This window comes from Engraulis encrasicolus, chromosome 13 (assembly GCF_034702125.1).
Source record: "Engraulis encrasicolus isolate BLACKSEA-1 chromosome 13, IST_EnEncr_1.0, whole genome shotgun sequence".
Lineage (NCBI taxonomy): Eukaryota > Metazoa > Chordata > Actinopteri > Clupeiformes > Engraulidae > Engraulis > Engraulis encrasicolus.
The window spans coordinates 13,871,907-13,886,668 of NC_085869.1; the positions used below are offsets into that span (position 1 = coordinate 13,871,907).

Consider the following 14,762-nt stretch of genomic DNA (forward strand, 5'->3'; position numbering starts at 1 on the left):
ATTGATGTTAACCATGCCACGATGCAATATTATCACGACGCATTGCGATACATGTATCATTGCGATATTTACCTGTGTAAATCATTCATTTTTGGTGTCATGAATGGATGCATTACATTGTCATGACAATTTTTTTCACACCCCTAAGAAACAGTGCAAGACAGATAACAGTAGTCAATGAAAGGATATAGCCTCACCTTTCCACCGTGGCCTTGTAGTTCTGTAAAAACATCAGAGACATTTTGAGATCAGGTGAAATTAAACAAAACTTTTGAGGTTCTGCTTTTTATTAATCAGTCCCCAATGTGCAAAAATGTGTTCTAAGGATACATGATTATCCTCAGGGCTATATGAAGGTGACTCAAAACAATTACATGTACACAGATCATTTCATTTCATGTTAAGAATGAGAAACTACTCAGTTGTGGTCTGCTCTCGGCGCACAGTGGAGAAACATGCATTGCATGTCATCGCAAAAGACAAATAAATATATAAAATTAAATGATCAATGTGTGTACACTCTAAGAAGGAATGAGAAGAAGAATAAGAAAGGACACAAAATATGTGCACACAGCACATGTGTTGAAATTCAACACTATTTGTCATTTCTGAAACATTCCTTCCAAGAGTATAGACTGCGGAACCACCGGATGAAACATGGGTTTAGTGGATGATATTTTCATATTTTTATATTTGTTCTAAAGACGCTGAACAAGGCTTAGGCCGAAACGTCTGTCTCTCTGCTATGCTAACCCAGTATTAAAACTGCAATAAACCGGGAGTGATCCGGGAGTGCGGCTTTTTTACTATACATGAACTTTGCTGTGTGCTCGCACCCAAAGACCTTGTAAGAAACTTTTCGGAGTTGAGCGCACTTTCTCTACTAGAAGAAAATCATGAGAAAATAAACATGAATATCCGCACACTGCTCCCGTCTTGCTTTTTTAACTTTCCCCCCAAGGGAGCGCTTTCGAGCTAGTCACTCCTCATCAGACTTAGGTTAAGATAGACACACGCCATACTTAAAGGTAAAATGGATCACATGATACATCAGTCAAGTTCTGGATGGTACACCATATGATGCTTCCCAAAGTATTTACAGATATTTACAAATAGGCTACATTTTTACCACGATGCACAAAGAAAATAATGACAAAAATGTTTCTTACCTGCAGGAATGTGACATTGTCAGCTCTCAGATCCTTCTCAATGGCTTTGACTGCATCTGAAAGAGATGAGATCTCCTCACTCATCTTCTCAATCTTCTCCTTCATCATCTGACTCTTCTGCTCCTCTTCCTCCCTCAGTGCAGCTATCCTGGCTGCCTCTTCATCTCGTAGAAACTGATGAAGTTCCTGAAACTCCTGCTTGATCTGCTTCTCTGTCTGTTGAGCCTGGACCTGAAATATCACAGACATCTCTTGTTTAGGGTTTTCCGGTAACACTTTATTTGTATGACTACGTATGACATAACAATGTCATAATAGTGTCGTAACGCAGTCATGCATGTGTCATAAACATTTTGTCAATGTCATAAACATTCTGACTATCTCATTGAGTGACATACGATTATGGAAAAGAGAATCCTAACAATGTCAAATTATCATGACCACAAAATGTTTATGACAATGACATAGTGTTTATGTCTTATTCATGACTGTGTTATGACACTGTTTTGACACTATTATGACACTGTTATTATGTCATACGTATAACGCCGGCGTCAAGTGAAGTGTAACCGTAAATAAGTGTTTTCCTTGAGAAAGATGCTAGTAGTGTTGTATTTGACGTGTGCCATCTTACCTTCATGTGTTGTGCCGTTTCATCACAGGTGAGTTTCACATCTGTAAATCTCTTCAGTTTGTCTTGTAAGTGCTTCAGAGTGGTCTTCAGGGTCTCCTGGAATGACACTGTGAATCACCACCAAACAGGGAGAAAACCATGTGACACTACACCCAGGGTCACCGTGAGCAGTTGAACTGTGAATAGAGTTGAATTACACACTTGCCAAAATCATTAGTGGAGTAGAGTAACTTTATTGATCCCCAAGGGGAAATTAAGGTGTCACACACACATAAGTGTGGACATTTCAAAACTCTATAACACAGGTAATAGTTGGGGAGGGAAATAAAGACTACAGGGGGAAAAAAACTGCTGCACAAACATATTCTGTGAGTTGAGGTAGACAAGACAAGATGGATGACCATTGAGTGTTGACAGGTATGACTACTGTGATGTAGTGGTAATGTAGAAGTTGGACAACTAAGATATAAAGTTTTCTCAAATTAGAAATATTATAGAATAGGGGGACAATGTAGTAAGCTAATATATTTAAATAAAAATGCTGAGCCTCTTTGCGCAGATAGGTCGCCAGCAGGCCCATTCACTCATTGCTGAAAAGACTCAACCTCATCATAACATTATTATGACATTACAGAGAACCTTAAAGGGACAGTTTGGTCAATTTCAACATGCAGTTGTAATGCTCACACTACCCTGGACTTGTCAGTGCCTGAGATTTTTTTTTCTTCTTCTTCAGCCGTTTCCGAGATCCTGGTCATTGTAATGGGGGCAGCTCTTTGTTTACATTTCAAAAAAACATTTTTATTTATTCCCCAAAACATCCAAAAGGTTATAAAACATCAGCAGACAACTAGCAAACAGCAGTACCTTTTGGGAAAATATTTGGAGTTGGCTTATGTTTCATTTTTAAAAAATGTAAACAAACGCTGCCCCCATTAGAATTGCTCATATCTCGGAAAGGGCTGAGCCGAAAAATGTGGCATCAAGTCAAGGGTAGCGTGAGCAATACAACTGCATGTTGAAATTAACCAAACTGTCCCTTTAACTAACAGATTAAGACTTGGTCAGTACAATTTTAGTGGCACTGCAGTAAGGTTTTAACAGAGTCTCTGCATTTTAAAATGTCCAGCAGTCAAAATTGCACAGAAATCAACCAAGTGATGATGCAAGGAGCCACGCCTACTCTAGTGATATGGCTACAGCTGGTCCAACATCAATATGACAACTGTCTTCAAAGTGTCAAAACTACACTGACGACACTGCCAACACAGAACAACCTACTTGTAGCCTCCAGTGGAACACTGTAATAGACATGGAAAATGTAACTACATTGTAGTAGGCTACATTTAATTGCATAGTAGGCTACTACACTACTATGACCAAACACAAGGGCTTAAACACTATGACTTGGTCATTGCGATTCTGGTAACAGCAAATTTATAACGCTGTATCTTAATGCGTTAAAGGGGTATTTAAAAGTAAAGGACTACTCATTTCCTGACCGAATATCTTACCTTACGCTCTTGTGCTGCCTCATCAATGGGACTGAAGTTGTGTTTTTTATGGATTTTCGAGGTTTGACACACCAAGCACACAGGCTGTTGGTCATCTTCACAGTAGAGCTTGAGTTTTGAGTGATGGAGAGAGCAGAGTAGTCCTCTCTGTCTCCCGTCCTTTACAAACGTCTCACACAGGTTCCTCAAATGAAGATTAGATGGGTGCACTCGTCTTGAAGATTTCCTTTTGCAAACTGGACATTCTTTGGATTTTTTCGTTTGCCAGAATGCCTCCAGACAGCTGTTACAGATGCTGTGACCACACGTCAGAATAACGGGATCCTTGAAGATTTCGCCGCACAAAGAGCAGGACAAGTCCTCCTCCGAGATGGAACTCATAGCCATTTTGTTGCCAAATGTTCACTGCTTCAATTGTGACCGTTGTATAATTTACGCTTTCACCATGCACTGCATATATTTCTAAACCTGAACATTGAACCCTATAATCTCTAAACACTCTCCAAGAGAAGACATAGCCTAGTGTGTACTGCCTATCTATAACTATCAAAAACACAACCAGAATACACTTAATCAAATTATTTATTTACAGAATTCCAAGTGGTTTCATTGGTTCACTTCACTCTCATATCAGTTAGGAAGGGCTGTCTGAGGGACGAGGTGTGATGAGGGTAAATGCATCGTTCATTGGTCAGGTCTTCAGAAACATTGTAGTCACATGCACTCAGTAAGGAGGATTTATTTTGGCGAGACTATGTGATTTTGAGAAAGCAGGTTTAGAGAGTTCAGGTTTCGCGGGAGGGAGAGGTGGGTAAAGGTCAGTATAGTAGGCCTACAGCACAGCACAGTACAGTACAGTAGAATAGGCTACATGCAGACCAGGGCTCGGCGCTGCCACCTGTCAACTGGCCAACGATGGGTATAACTTGGCTGTGGCTGGTAGCAATTTTAGTCTCATAGCCACTTTGGCAGGTAATTTATTTTTGGATATATGACATATCTCAGTATCACCTTGTGTTATGTTTAGGTTCAAGAAAGATCATTCAGATTCTATTGGTCTGATATACTGTATAGTTTCATTAAACGCATGGTAAAGAAAATACATTGGAAAAATACTGACAACAAAACGGTGGCTAATAGACAGGCTGAATTGACTCTTGAAAACCAGGTGTTGGGGCTGTGTATGACTTACTGTATTTACATTGTTGGTAGTTATTGTTTGTGCCAGCAGAGGGCAGTAGGCTTCTGGTAGAGGTGTGTGTGTGTGTGTGTGTGTGTGTGTGTGTGTGTGTGTGTGTGTGTGTGTGTGTGTGTGTGTGTGTGTGTGTGTGTGTGTGTGTGTGTGTGTGTGTGTGTGTGTGTGTGCGTGTGACATGGCAGTGTCATACTAGTGTCAAAACAGTGTCATGACATGGATGAGTCATACACATTATGTTAATTATGCCAATAAAGTTTTATGGTCATGAAAAGGTTTCATTGTCAGGGTTGTCTTTACCATGACCGAATGTCAATTAATGGCACAAGTCATAAAATGTTTATGACATGGACATGTTGACACTTGACTGCATTACGACGTCGGTGTTCAGTAAAATGATACCTTTCTATTTTAAATTTGATGATGAACTGCAGCTTAAATTTTGGTCTGACTGACTGAGTCTCACTGTACTCTGTTGTAATGTCATGTATATAGCACATTTCGTACCTAGTGTTCAAAATAAGGTTAAGTTAAAAAAGGTGAGTAAATGTAAAATCCTTCAAATAAAATATAGGCCACTTTAAGAACACAAATGCATTGGGGACGCCACACATTCTTAAAGCAAGAAATTTGGGAAAAGAAATGACATAAATTACATCTAATAATATTTTACTGAAAGAGAAGAAATGTTAAAAAATAGCAGCGTTGTTGCTGACATCTTTGGAAAATAAAAATAAAAAGTTTCTAAATACGGTACAATTCTATATTTCAAGGGACGGTTGGCAACCCTAAATTCGCATGCGCCCACACACTCACACACCGGCACAGAAAGCAACAGGCGAAGCATTCCCGGGTAGGCCTACCGGTAGGCCTATATGTTCTTATGTTGTGATGATTTTTCAGCAACCCAACTGTCTTCATTACCTTGACGGAGGGGGTTGCCACCTGTTGGACTGAGGACGACAATTTACAACAGAATACATTAGTTCTGGGAATGTTCTCAGTGACACACACAGAGTTGTTTAAAGTCGAAGTACTCTTACAGATGTAACTACAGCACTGGTATTATGACATTACTTAGTTGAATCCATGTATGACACTTCTAGCATTGAAATTATGTCTGTAAGAGAAGCTTCTCCTTCACACAACTCTGGTGACACAATGGGAAAATAAAGTAATTTCTACCCCACGGTCCCACCGTCCTATACTATTTCAAATTAGAGTAGGCCCATGTATTTTGAAAAAAATATATAATAGCCAGAGACAGAGACATAGCCAGAGACTCTCACGTCCACTCCACACTCTTGCATTCACTGTCAGATATAAACTTAATTAAGGAATAGTAAACTCAAACATTATGGAATTAGCCTTTAAGTAGGCTAATGTATTTGGCAAGAAGGTCCAAGTAGTAGGCTATAGCAGCCTGCAATGCCACAGCACTGCACAGCAGACGGCGCCAGTGAGAATTGTTCAAAGAGGCTTAGAGAAATGAACCTTTTGGTGAACTTAAAGGTGCCCTATTATGCTATTTAGAATAACTTTCATTGTTAATATTTTGCTTTACTGTGGTTAGTTGAGTTAATTTTGAATGGTCACTTGTTTTCATGTCCATTATTTTTTATCATTGTGTACATGCACCCTACGCCGCCTGTTTGAAACGCGTGGAAGTGCAGAATGTTAGACCCTTCAACATTCTGAAATCTCGACGCAGCATGGAGCGTTTCATCAAGCATTCTATTACTAATATTACGTCAGCAGCACAGCTGTTTTTGACCTGGAATCCAACCCTGTAGCCTATGTCTAAAGTTGACAGCCAAATAGTTCACCCAATGTCCACAATTAATCTGAAAAGGACGCATCATAAGTCCCACGTTGTTATTTGTGCACCTTGCTGTGTCATTTGCTGAAACCCAGTCCCTATCCTATCCATGCGAGTCTTCCGTGCATGGGCTTCAGTTTGATTTCAAAATCGCTTGGGACAATTAGGCTGCCATTAATCTGAGAAAGGGTTGAAAGTGCTGGGTACAGGCTATTGCTTCCGATTTGACGTTTCATGAAATAATACGCATATTGCATATGATGCGTAATAACGCGATTGTGACCATTAAAAAAAAAAAAAAAAACTAATAGCCATCTGCGCTGTCTTGTTTATTTTGATATCTGCGCTGAAGAATCTTTATCTCAAAACATTATTAACGCAACAGTAGGGGCTTGATTGGTTAACCCGCTGTCTGGCCTTGCATACTGTAGCCCTAAAGTTGAAGTTATCAGCCAAGTTTACTGCTCGCAAACAGACAAGTGTCGCGCTGGTCTAGGTGGGAGAAGTCTAGATCTGCTGTTGACAGGTGGAAATTTTAAGACACAAAGAATGTTCTGGGATTGAAATCAGATCACATTCCCTTGTTAATGACAAGTTACCCTTCACAACATAGGCTATCCAATAAGCTAATCATCTGCAATTGCTGTACACAGTTCAAAGGATAGGCATATTTATTCAGCGAAGTTGTGGACATTTTCTTCGCTCCCGCGGCAGCCCCCATCTGGCTGTCAAAGACGCAGTCCGAAATTGAAAGAGTGCGCCCAGTAAGACAAGGGCACGACTTGTCGGACTCAAACCTATCAATTCAATGTCTGTCAGTGATATCGTGACACCCTATTTGTGATATGAACTCCGTGTTCAAATTCGTCCTGTGGTCAATTTGCAAGCCAGACTGAATAGGCTACTGAGCGCACGCGTTGTTGGCTTTTAAAAAGGAGTTCCTGTTTGCTCGTTGTCTGTAGGCCTAATGCACAATGGTGATAGGCTATGCTTCATAAAAATACATTTCAAGGTATTTTCAGGTGCATGGTTTCATTTTAGTAACTGCATTTCTATTTAGTCCCCGGCAAAAATGATGCGCCCACTGGATTGGAAGCGCAATGGGCAGTCCTCGATGGATTGGTTTCATACTGGGTCTTATAATAACGCCTAGGCCTAGTCTCGGTTTCGTGTTTTTTTTGTTCGCATTTATCGACAGGGACAGGATTTTTTAATTTAACAATAGGCCCTATCCGTTTCAGTTTCATTATTTTTGGCATGCGCCCGGCGACTCGACCAGTTTTTTATAAACGACGTCAAGCCAATATCCACGTTGCTCTTGCAGATAAGATTGAACAATCAACTGCGTTCTGCATTTGAATGACTGAATTGTAGCCTACGCATAGCCTATACTAACTGGCTAATCCTTGCCAACATTGCTGATGCAAACGGCTGCTGGTCATGTCGTGATACCTATTTGGATATCAGCGCACGTCTTCTATGTTATGCTTCAAGCAGCAATACAAGTGTAGGGTTTTCACATCTTACCAAACAAAAGTTAGTCTTGCCAACAGCATATGCAAAACGGCCCTGAAGCGAATAGAGAGAGAAAAGAGATCTCGAGTCTTTCACCAACTCCTTTGCCCCCCACACTTGGAAGTGTTTTGGTGACGCACTGCGCCAACTGCGTTAACGCGTTCTGCCTGTTTTCGACCTTCCTCATTCAACTGTTTCTGACCCGTTAGCCATAGGCCTACCAACCGGTATTTTTATCAATGTAAATGCTGCTTTAATATCACAATGAAACAAAAATATATAACTTGGGCCACAGGTGTGTAGCCTCCAGTCTAGACCGATGCTGTAGCCTATTGACGGAGCCGATTTATGAATTGGAAAAAAAAAAAAAAAACATGCGTAATGGAATAAACTTGTGGATGGCGAAATCCTACACTATCCTTGTAGGCTACACTATTTACACTATTTTGTACACTGAGTGGTGTATTCACAAATAGGATAGGCTACTCTCTCATAAAATACTGTCAAATTCAGATAGGCCTAGGCTATGTGGCTGCGATGAACAAATGCGCATTAGGTCTACTGTCTCTGCAATTAATAAATGGTCTGTGACATCGTCAACACTCCATCCCATAAGCAGCAATGTTAGGTACAGCATGACGTAGACCCGTACCGGAAACAAAAGCTATAGAATGTTGAAAACCCAACCACGCGTTCTCTGACAGTTGAGAAATAGCGTTCCTGCGGCAGAGAAATTCTCCCCCAAGAGGCCAATTTGTGAAATGCAGCTTTCACCAAGCTTTTACATACAACAGATGCTGTGTAACCCAATAAATGGGTAGTGAACATGAAAAAGCATAATAGGACCCCTTTAAAAAAAAAAAAAAAAACTGGAGAGCGTCATAGGTTCACGAAGCCTAATATTGCCATTATACATCGGGTTGTCACTCTTCAAAAAGGACATCGGAGTGCCTTGGCTCTTTTCTCCCTTCTGGTTCCTTTTTTTTATCCCGAAATTAACACCATGATATAGGCCTACAACTTTCCCCGAAGCAACTTCCTCTCCACCCTTTTTCACTTTTAAATCATTGTAGTAATGTTTGTATATGCAACAGCTTTATCAGAAATTGATTCGGATAGAGTTATAAACTAGTGAAGACCTCTGCGACCTTCGTCAATATACAAAGGAATGTTATGCCAAGTATTTTGCGCAAACTGTGAATATCAATGACGCAAGACGTCAACTGCACAGAGAACAAGAACTTTGAGGACTCCCCCTATCCTCCATTCTCCACTAGTCGGTTTTAAGGCTCCCCAAAATGGGAGTTCCTTGCCAGCGAAAACTTCGCAAGGAAGTTTAGCAAAAGTTTTTGACATTGTTAAAATACCCAAATAGCACAGGACAGACGACAGTGTCCCCAACGGAAGATCCATGTATTCGAAACGAGGCCGTAAACGTGTTATTTGCAATGAATGAAGCAAATCTGCGATGACAGGAAAACTACATCCTCGGGCCGAGAGATCTTTTAAACTTTGTTTGCGTGGTACAGTTTGCTATGCTTAAAGGGGCAACGCTTTCACTTAGGGCCCATCCACTTCCATATGCGCACCATGCCATACAGGTTCAGCATTCAGAGTGAACAAGTATGACATTTTTTTTATATATAGGCTATTATTGGCCTGTATGGAGTGTGTTGTCCATACAAACATGTGTGTATGGACTGGCTCTTGTAAACTATTGTGGCAAAATTATGTTACAAATGGCAATTAGGAGCATGTCTATGTGGGCCCCACCTGGTTGCGGGCCACATAAATAGTAACTGAATAACTGAGTCTGTTGAGATCTTTCTTTCTTTATTTATTTAATTGAATTATGGTAACTGTCAAGTCTCTAAGTTTAGGGTAACCTAGGAAAATATGGATAGATCTTGGTTCAAGGCCGCCGGAACAAGTTCTAACGTGGTGGTGCATTTATTTATTTTCTTGAGTCTTTATGTCATAATGCACGCCGTTTGAGGCACGCTGTATTAGTCATTGAAAGGTTTATTACCATAGTACTACTCTACTATGACATAACAGAGGGCCTTTAGAAATGCCTTTAGAAATGGTCATTGACATTGTGGTAAGAACAAATTTATAACAGTGTTTTAACGTGTTAAAAATGTTTCTGCTGGCGGGGTGCAGGCCCGGATTAAGGTGGGTCTGGGCCCCGGGGCAAGGAGATTGCAAGGGCCCCCCCTCCCGCTCCGAGCCCATACCAACCCAACCCAACCCCGATGGTCAAGACAGGACACAAGCTTGTCAATTAGAACATTGAACGTTTCAATTCGAAACTTTTCTTTTCCACCTAATTTAACATCTGGCTCTGCACTTTCATCAGCCATATGTTTGCGCTTCTTTGTGCGCTGGAGATCTTGTCTGTAGTCTTGGGAGACTGAATCAGTAACACTTAAGGCTGATCTTTCAAAATGGGCAAAATTGTCTCTCTGTGCTGCCACAAAATCACGAAGAGAACTGACAAGCTGTGTTGCCGTATTTATATTGACGTTAGGGGCCCTCTGGTTGCCATATCCCGTGGTTCAGGGGCCCTTTGCCATCCCCCGTGGCCCAAGGGCCCTCTGATTCCCGTCCTCCGTGGCCTAGGGGCCGTCTGGTTGCTGTACGACATGGCCCAGGGGCCCTCTGGTTCCTATGTCCTGTGGCCGAGGGCCCTCTGACTGCTGTCACTCCCCCCAGCCCATTTCAGTTAACCCTTATAGACTAAAGAAGTACAACTAAAGAAGATCCTAGAATAGAGGGCTCTATCACAATCAGCATCGACATCGATATCTGGATTGTTGTTGGGCCCCCCCTGGGCCCCCTGGATCCATGGGCCCCGGGGCGCTAGCCCCACTCGCCCGGTCGGTAATACGGCCCTGGCGGGGTGCTGTTAAGCCCCCCACATTTGGGCTTGCATGCCCCGTTCGAGTCCGGCCAGGGTCATTTCCCGATCCTCCCCTGTCTCTCTGTCCCATTCGCTTCCTGTCCCCATCTTCGACTGTCCTGTCAAATAAAGGCATAAAAAGACTCTAAAAAAATATTAAAATGTTTCCGCTGCTGCACTCCACTTATTGCTTGCAGTAAAAGTTGAGAGAGCCTCATGTAGGGAGCCCAAAAGCAGGGATGCGAATGCACCACTGCTGCATCCCCCTCTCCGGCTCCTATGTCTCGGCCCTGTCTTTGCATGATCCAGGCGATGATGACTGATGCCTGATAAATATAAACGTATCTTTTATTGTGCCAAAATGCATCAACGTTGAAACCAACATGATAGTGGCAATGAAACCGTGCGCTGTGTCAAATTTAATAGGCTTGGCTTTTAAGAATTGGGTTAGTGTGTCATGCAGAGAGTTTGTTAGTCTGCACCCCGCCGCCATATGGTACCTTTATTTTACTGCTTCGAAATAAACATGTAATATTGCTATATTTTATTTACAATATACATGTTCGAATATGTAAGACACTTTGAGAGAGGAGCTATATTTGATTGGCCTAGTGAGCTACAGGAAGAGCTTGGTGTAACCGAGCTCATACACAATTCGCCACTCGGGTTCTTGAACTCACGACCTACCAGTCACAGATCAGCTCCAATTTGGCATGGTAGGCACACGTACAATGGTGGGAAGGCACATGGTGGTATTTGATTAATTAGTAATTACTCAAAGTAATTAATGCTGAGTATCCTTACAATAAAAGCTGACTTGACTTGACTAATGAGACTCCGCACGTGAGTGCAGATTTTTCTCCTCTTTATGGCACAGGTACGGTACCACAGAGCTAAAAGTCTAGGCTGATAGTTCAGTGCTATCACATCTGTATAAGGCTTCGGGAGGGATGTTTACGAATGTTCTATCGACAAACTCTGCTTGTTGGCATCCGTTACACTCACCCCCCCAACCTCACTCCCATCTGGGTCTATGGCACCAGGGTAACCAAGGTCATCCTGCACCCTCCACCACTTGGGGCTCGAACTCACAGCTGTTCTCACCGCTGACGGAGCTACCTCTGAGCTAAAGGTCTACCAGGGGTGTCAAACTGTAATTGACTGAGGGCCAAAATCAAAATCTGTAACCAAGTCACAGACCAAACTCAATATTTATTTCAAAAAACACACTAAAATTGTGCGCACACACACACACACACACACACACACACACACACACACACACACACACACACACACACACACACACACACACACACACACACACACACACAAACTTAATACTCATATTTAAATTTCAAACAGATTTCAATCATAGTTTAAATGTGCCTGCACATACAATATTCTGTTGCATATGGATGGGAGTTGTTTCACTGGCTTGGGCCCTGCATCTATTTCTTTGACACATCAACTTTCCTGTTCAAGTCTTATTACACTAATGGTGTATGTGGGCCAGCGGTAATATACTTTTGAAATCATCTCGTGGGCCTAATAAAATGCCTCCGCAGGCAGGATTTGGCCCCTGGGCCTGAGTTTGACATCCTGGATCCAGGTCCAGGATGCGATTTGTAGGGGGGGATGGGGGGGGGGGTGTTTGTCCTCTCCTCTGGTTTCGATATCGCCACTTTTTCTACATGACTTTAATCACAGTTTAATGTAACTCCATTGATATAGCTTGAAATCTGAAACGTATCCCCCCTTCTGGTTTGCTGACAAATCGCACCCTGTCAAGGCCAATAGGCCAGCACTACTGCCAGGGCTGCTGACAGTGTTGACTGTGCCCATGACGAAATCATCTGAATAGGCAACCCAGCCCTATACTAACAATCTAATGAGGATAAAATTCTGTGCCCCCTCTCTCTTCGGACCCAGCACAACTGACCCTTTGCTTGCCATGTTTTTTCTTGTTGATATTTTTATGGTTTTAGGCGTATATTGATAGGAAAGTGGAGATTTTGACAGGAAGTGAGTGTAGGGAGAGAGATCGGGAAGGATCGGCAAATGATCCGGGCCGGAATCGAACCCGAGTCGCCAGCTTAGTAACCCAGTTCCCTACCGTTAGGCCATGGCCACATGGCCTTGCCATGTTATATTGTATATTTTTTTGAGGGGGGGTTCAGTCAGGAGAGACATTTTTCAGAGGCCGGTTTTCAAAACTGACTGAATGTGTTTTCACATGATGAAGGTGCAGCTGAGCATATCACTTGCAAAATCCTTAATATAAGGACAAACGCAGCAATTTTTATTTGAATGCCAAATTAACCCATAAAGGCATTTTACGAGTGACAGCGGACTAATTGGCTTAGTTGAAAAGTGAGACCTAGGCTGGCACCATCAGTCAACCCAGTTGTTTCATGTTGCTCTCGTCTCGTGTGCGTCAACATTAAAAATTGGGAGGTCGCGGTCCTTGAGAGGTCACGGCCATGTAGGCACATGACAGCATTAAACTATACGCATTGCTGACCTAGTTTTGCCATTGAGTTCAGATTTTATAGCTGTATTTGTACCAAATACTAATTATAGCCAAAGTCAAATTTCAGGTCAGTAGGTCTGGACTATTTGGCTGCATGTATTCAGGGCTATATATTTTCACATAATAAAAGCAGTGATGGCCCAATGTCCCGACTGATCTTTGAACACACAGAGCCATCTGCTGAAAGCTCTGTCAGGTTTACAGTTTACCTGATACGGTCGCCACAGTCAGCGCCCGCGGCCAAAGATATGTAATTGTAGAAGCAGCAAGTGCACATTAGTAATAGAGAGACTATGAGCTGAAGTGCACAAACCCTCACGTTGAACGTTATACTACACATGCATGTGAGAATGCTGAAATAATAAAAGAAAACTACTCAGAGCCAGCTGTGTGTGCGGTCTGTCTGTGCTCCTGTCCTGCCAACTAGTCCCCCCTACTGCCATAGTATTCATTGCCGCTTTAAGAGCTGTGGGCGCCTTGAAACCGTCAAGTTCCATGTTTGTATCTTGAAATTGAGAGCAGACGAACTCCATGTTGTTACAAAGTTATCAACAAGAAACCCCTCCTTTTATTTTAATTTTAATTTAATTGTGTTTTGTTTGTTTTCGCGCAACTATCGGAGGCACATGTATGACTTTACGCGCGGACGCATAGGAGCTTGTGTTCTGTTTTTGACGAAAAGGGGAGGAGGTAAGATACGCTTTAGCTTAGCGTGATATTCGCTTAAATTAAAATCAGCTAGCGGAGTTTTCCAAAGTAACACAATTCACATCATAGTTGTTCTGGATTTACGGATCTGATGGACCACCCGTCCTCGTCGATAATCACACAAGTGAGCCGTGATGAAGAGGCGAGTACTCCTTTACGAGAGAAAGGTAAGTCTGAAAAAGTTTTCAAAGTGAGTTGTTTTGGGGCGCACATGTCACACCTGAAACCTATATTTAATCGGCAAAACGCAAAGGATTACTTTCAAGCAAACGACATTAGAGACCTCAATGACCCTACATGCAATCAATGAAGCAGTCTGTTTATAATTGTAACTTCGTACGGATGCGTTACAGCGCAGTAGTTACATTGTAACAAGACGGAATTAAATACCCGCGTCGGCCTCTTGGGCAAGTTTAACTTGACAGCTAATAATTTAGTTCAGGATGTCGTACACTATGTGTTAGCTAAAATGGCTTTTGCAGTGTAAAGAAACTTTTCGTCCTTGCCCTTTATGTGCTTGGAAACGAACATAAACGTTCTAAAGTTGAAACCTCATTTGGATTTTATTGCAGGGGGCGGGTCTCGTTTGCTTTAATCTGTGTTACCCAGTCCAAATAAAGAACTTGATGTAGTTTGAGTGTCATCTCATCCGCTGGTCGTAAACATATTCTATTATAGACTTTCGCTGTGTGGAAGAGGATGGCACCATCTTCTGAATTTTAACAGACTCAACACATCTTTGCGTCCTATTATTATCTAACAGTGATGCAGGC

At 42.0% G+C, this 14,762-nt stretch overlaps 1 protein-coding gene across 1 annotated transcript in view; it reads right to left on the reverse strand.

Annotated features, from left to right (window-relative positions):
• LOC134460459 (E3 ubiquitin-protein ligase TRIM35-like) overlaps positions 1-3,704 on the reverse strand; it is a 5,612-nt gene extending 1,908 nt beyond the window's left edge. Inside the window, exons 1-4 of the mRNA XM_063212849.1 lie at positions 3,318-3,704; positions 1,804-1,899; positions 1,170-1,400; positions 198-220 (exon numbers count right to left, since the gene is read on the reverse strand). Coding sequence (XP_063068919.1) covers positions 198-220; positions 1,170-1,400; positions 1,804-1,899; positions 3,318-3,704 — 737 coding nt within the window. The remainder of the gene's footprint in view (positions 1-197; positions 221-1,169; positions 1,401-1,803; positions 1,900-3,317) is intronic.
• Between the last annotated feature and the right edge of the window lie 11,058 nt (positions 3,705-14,762).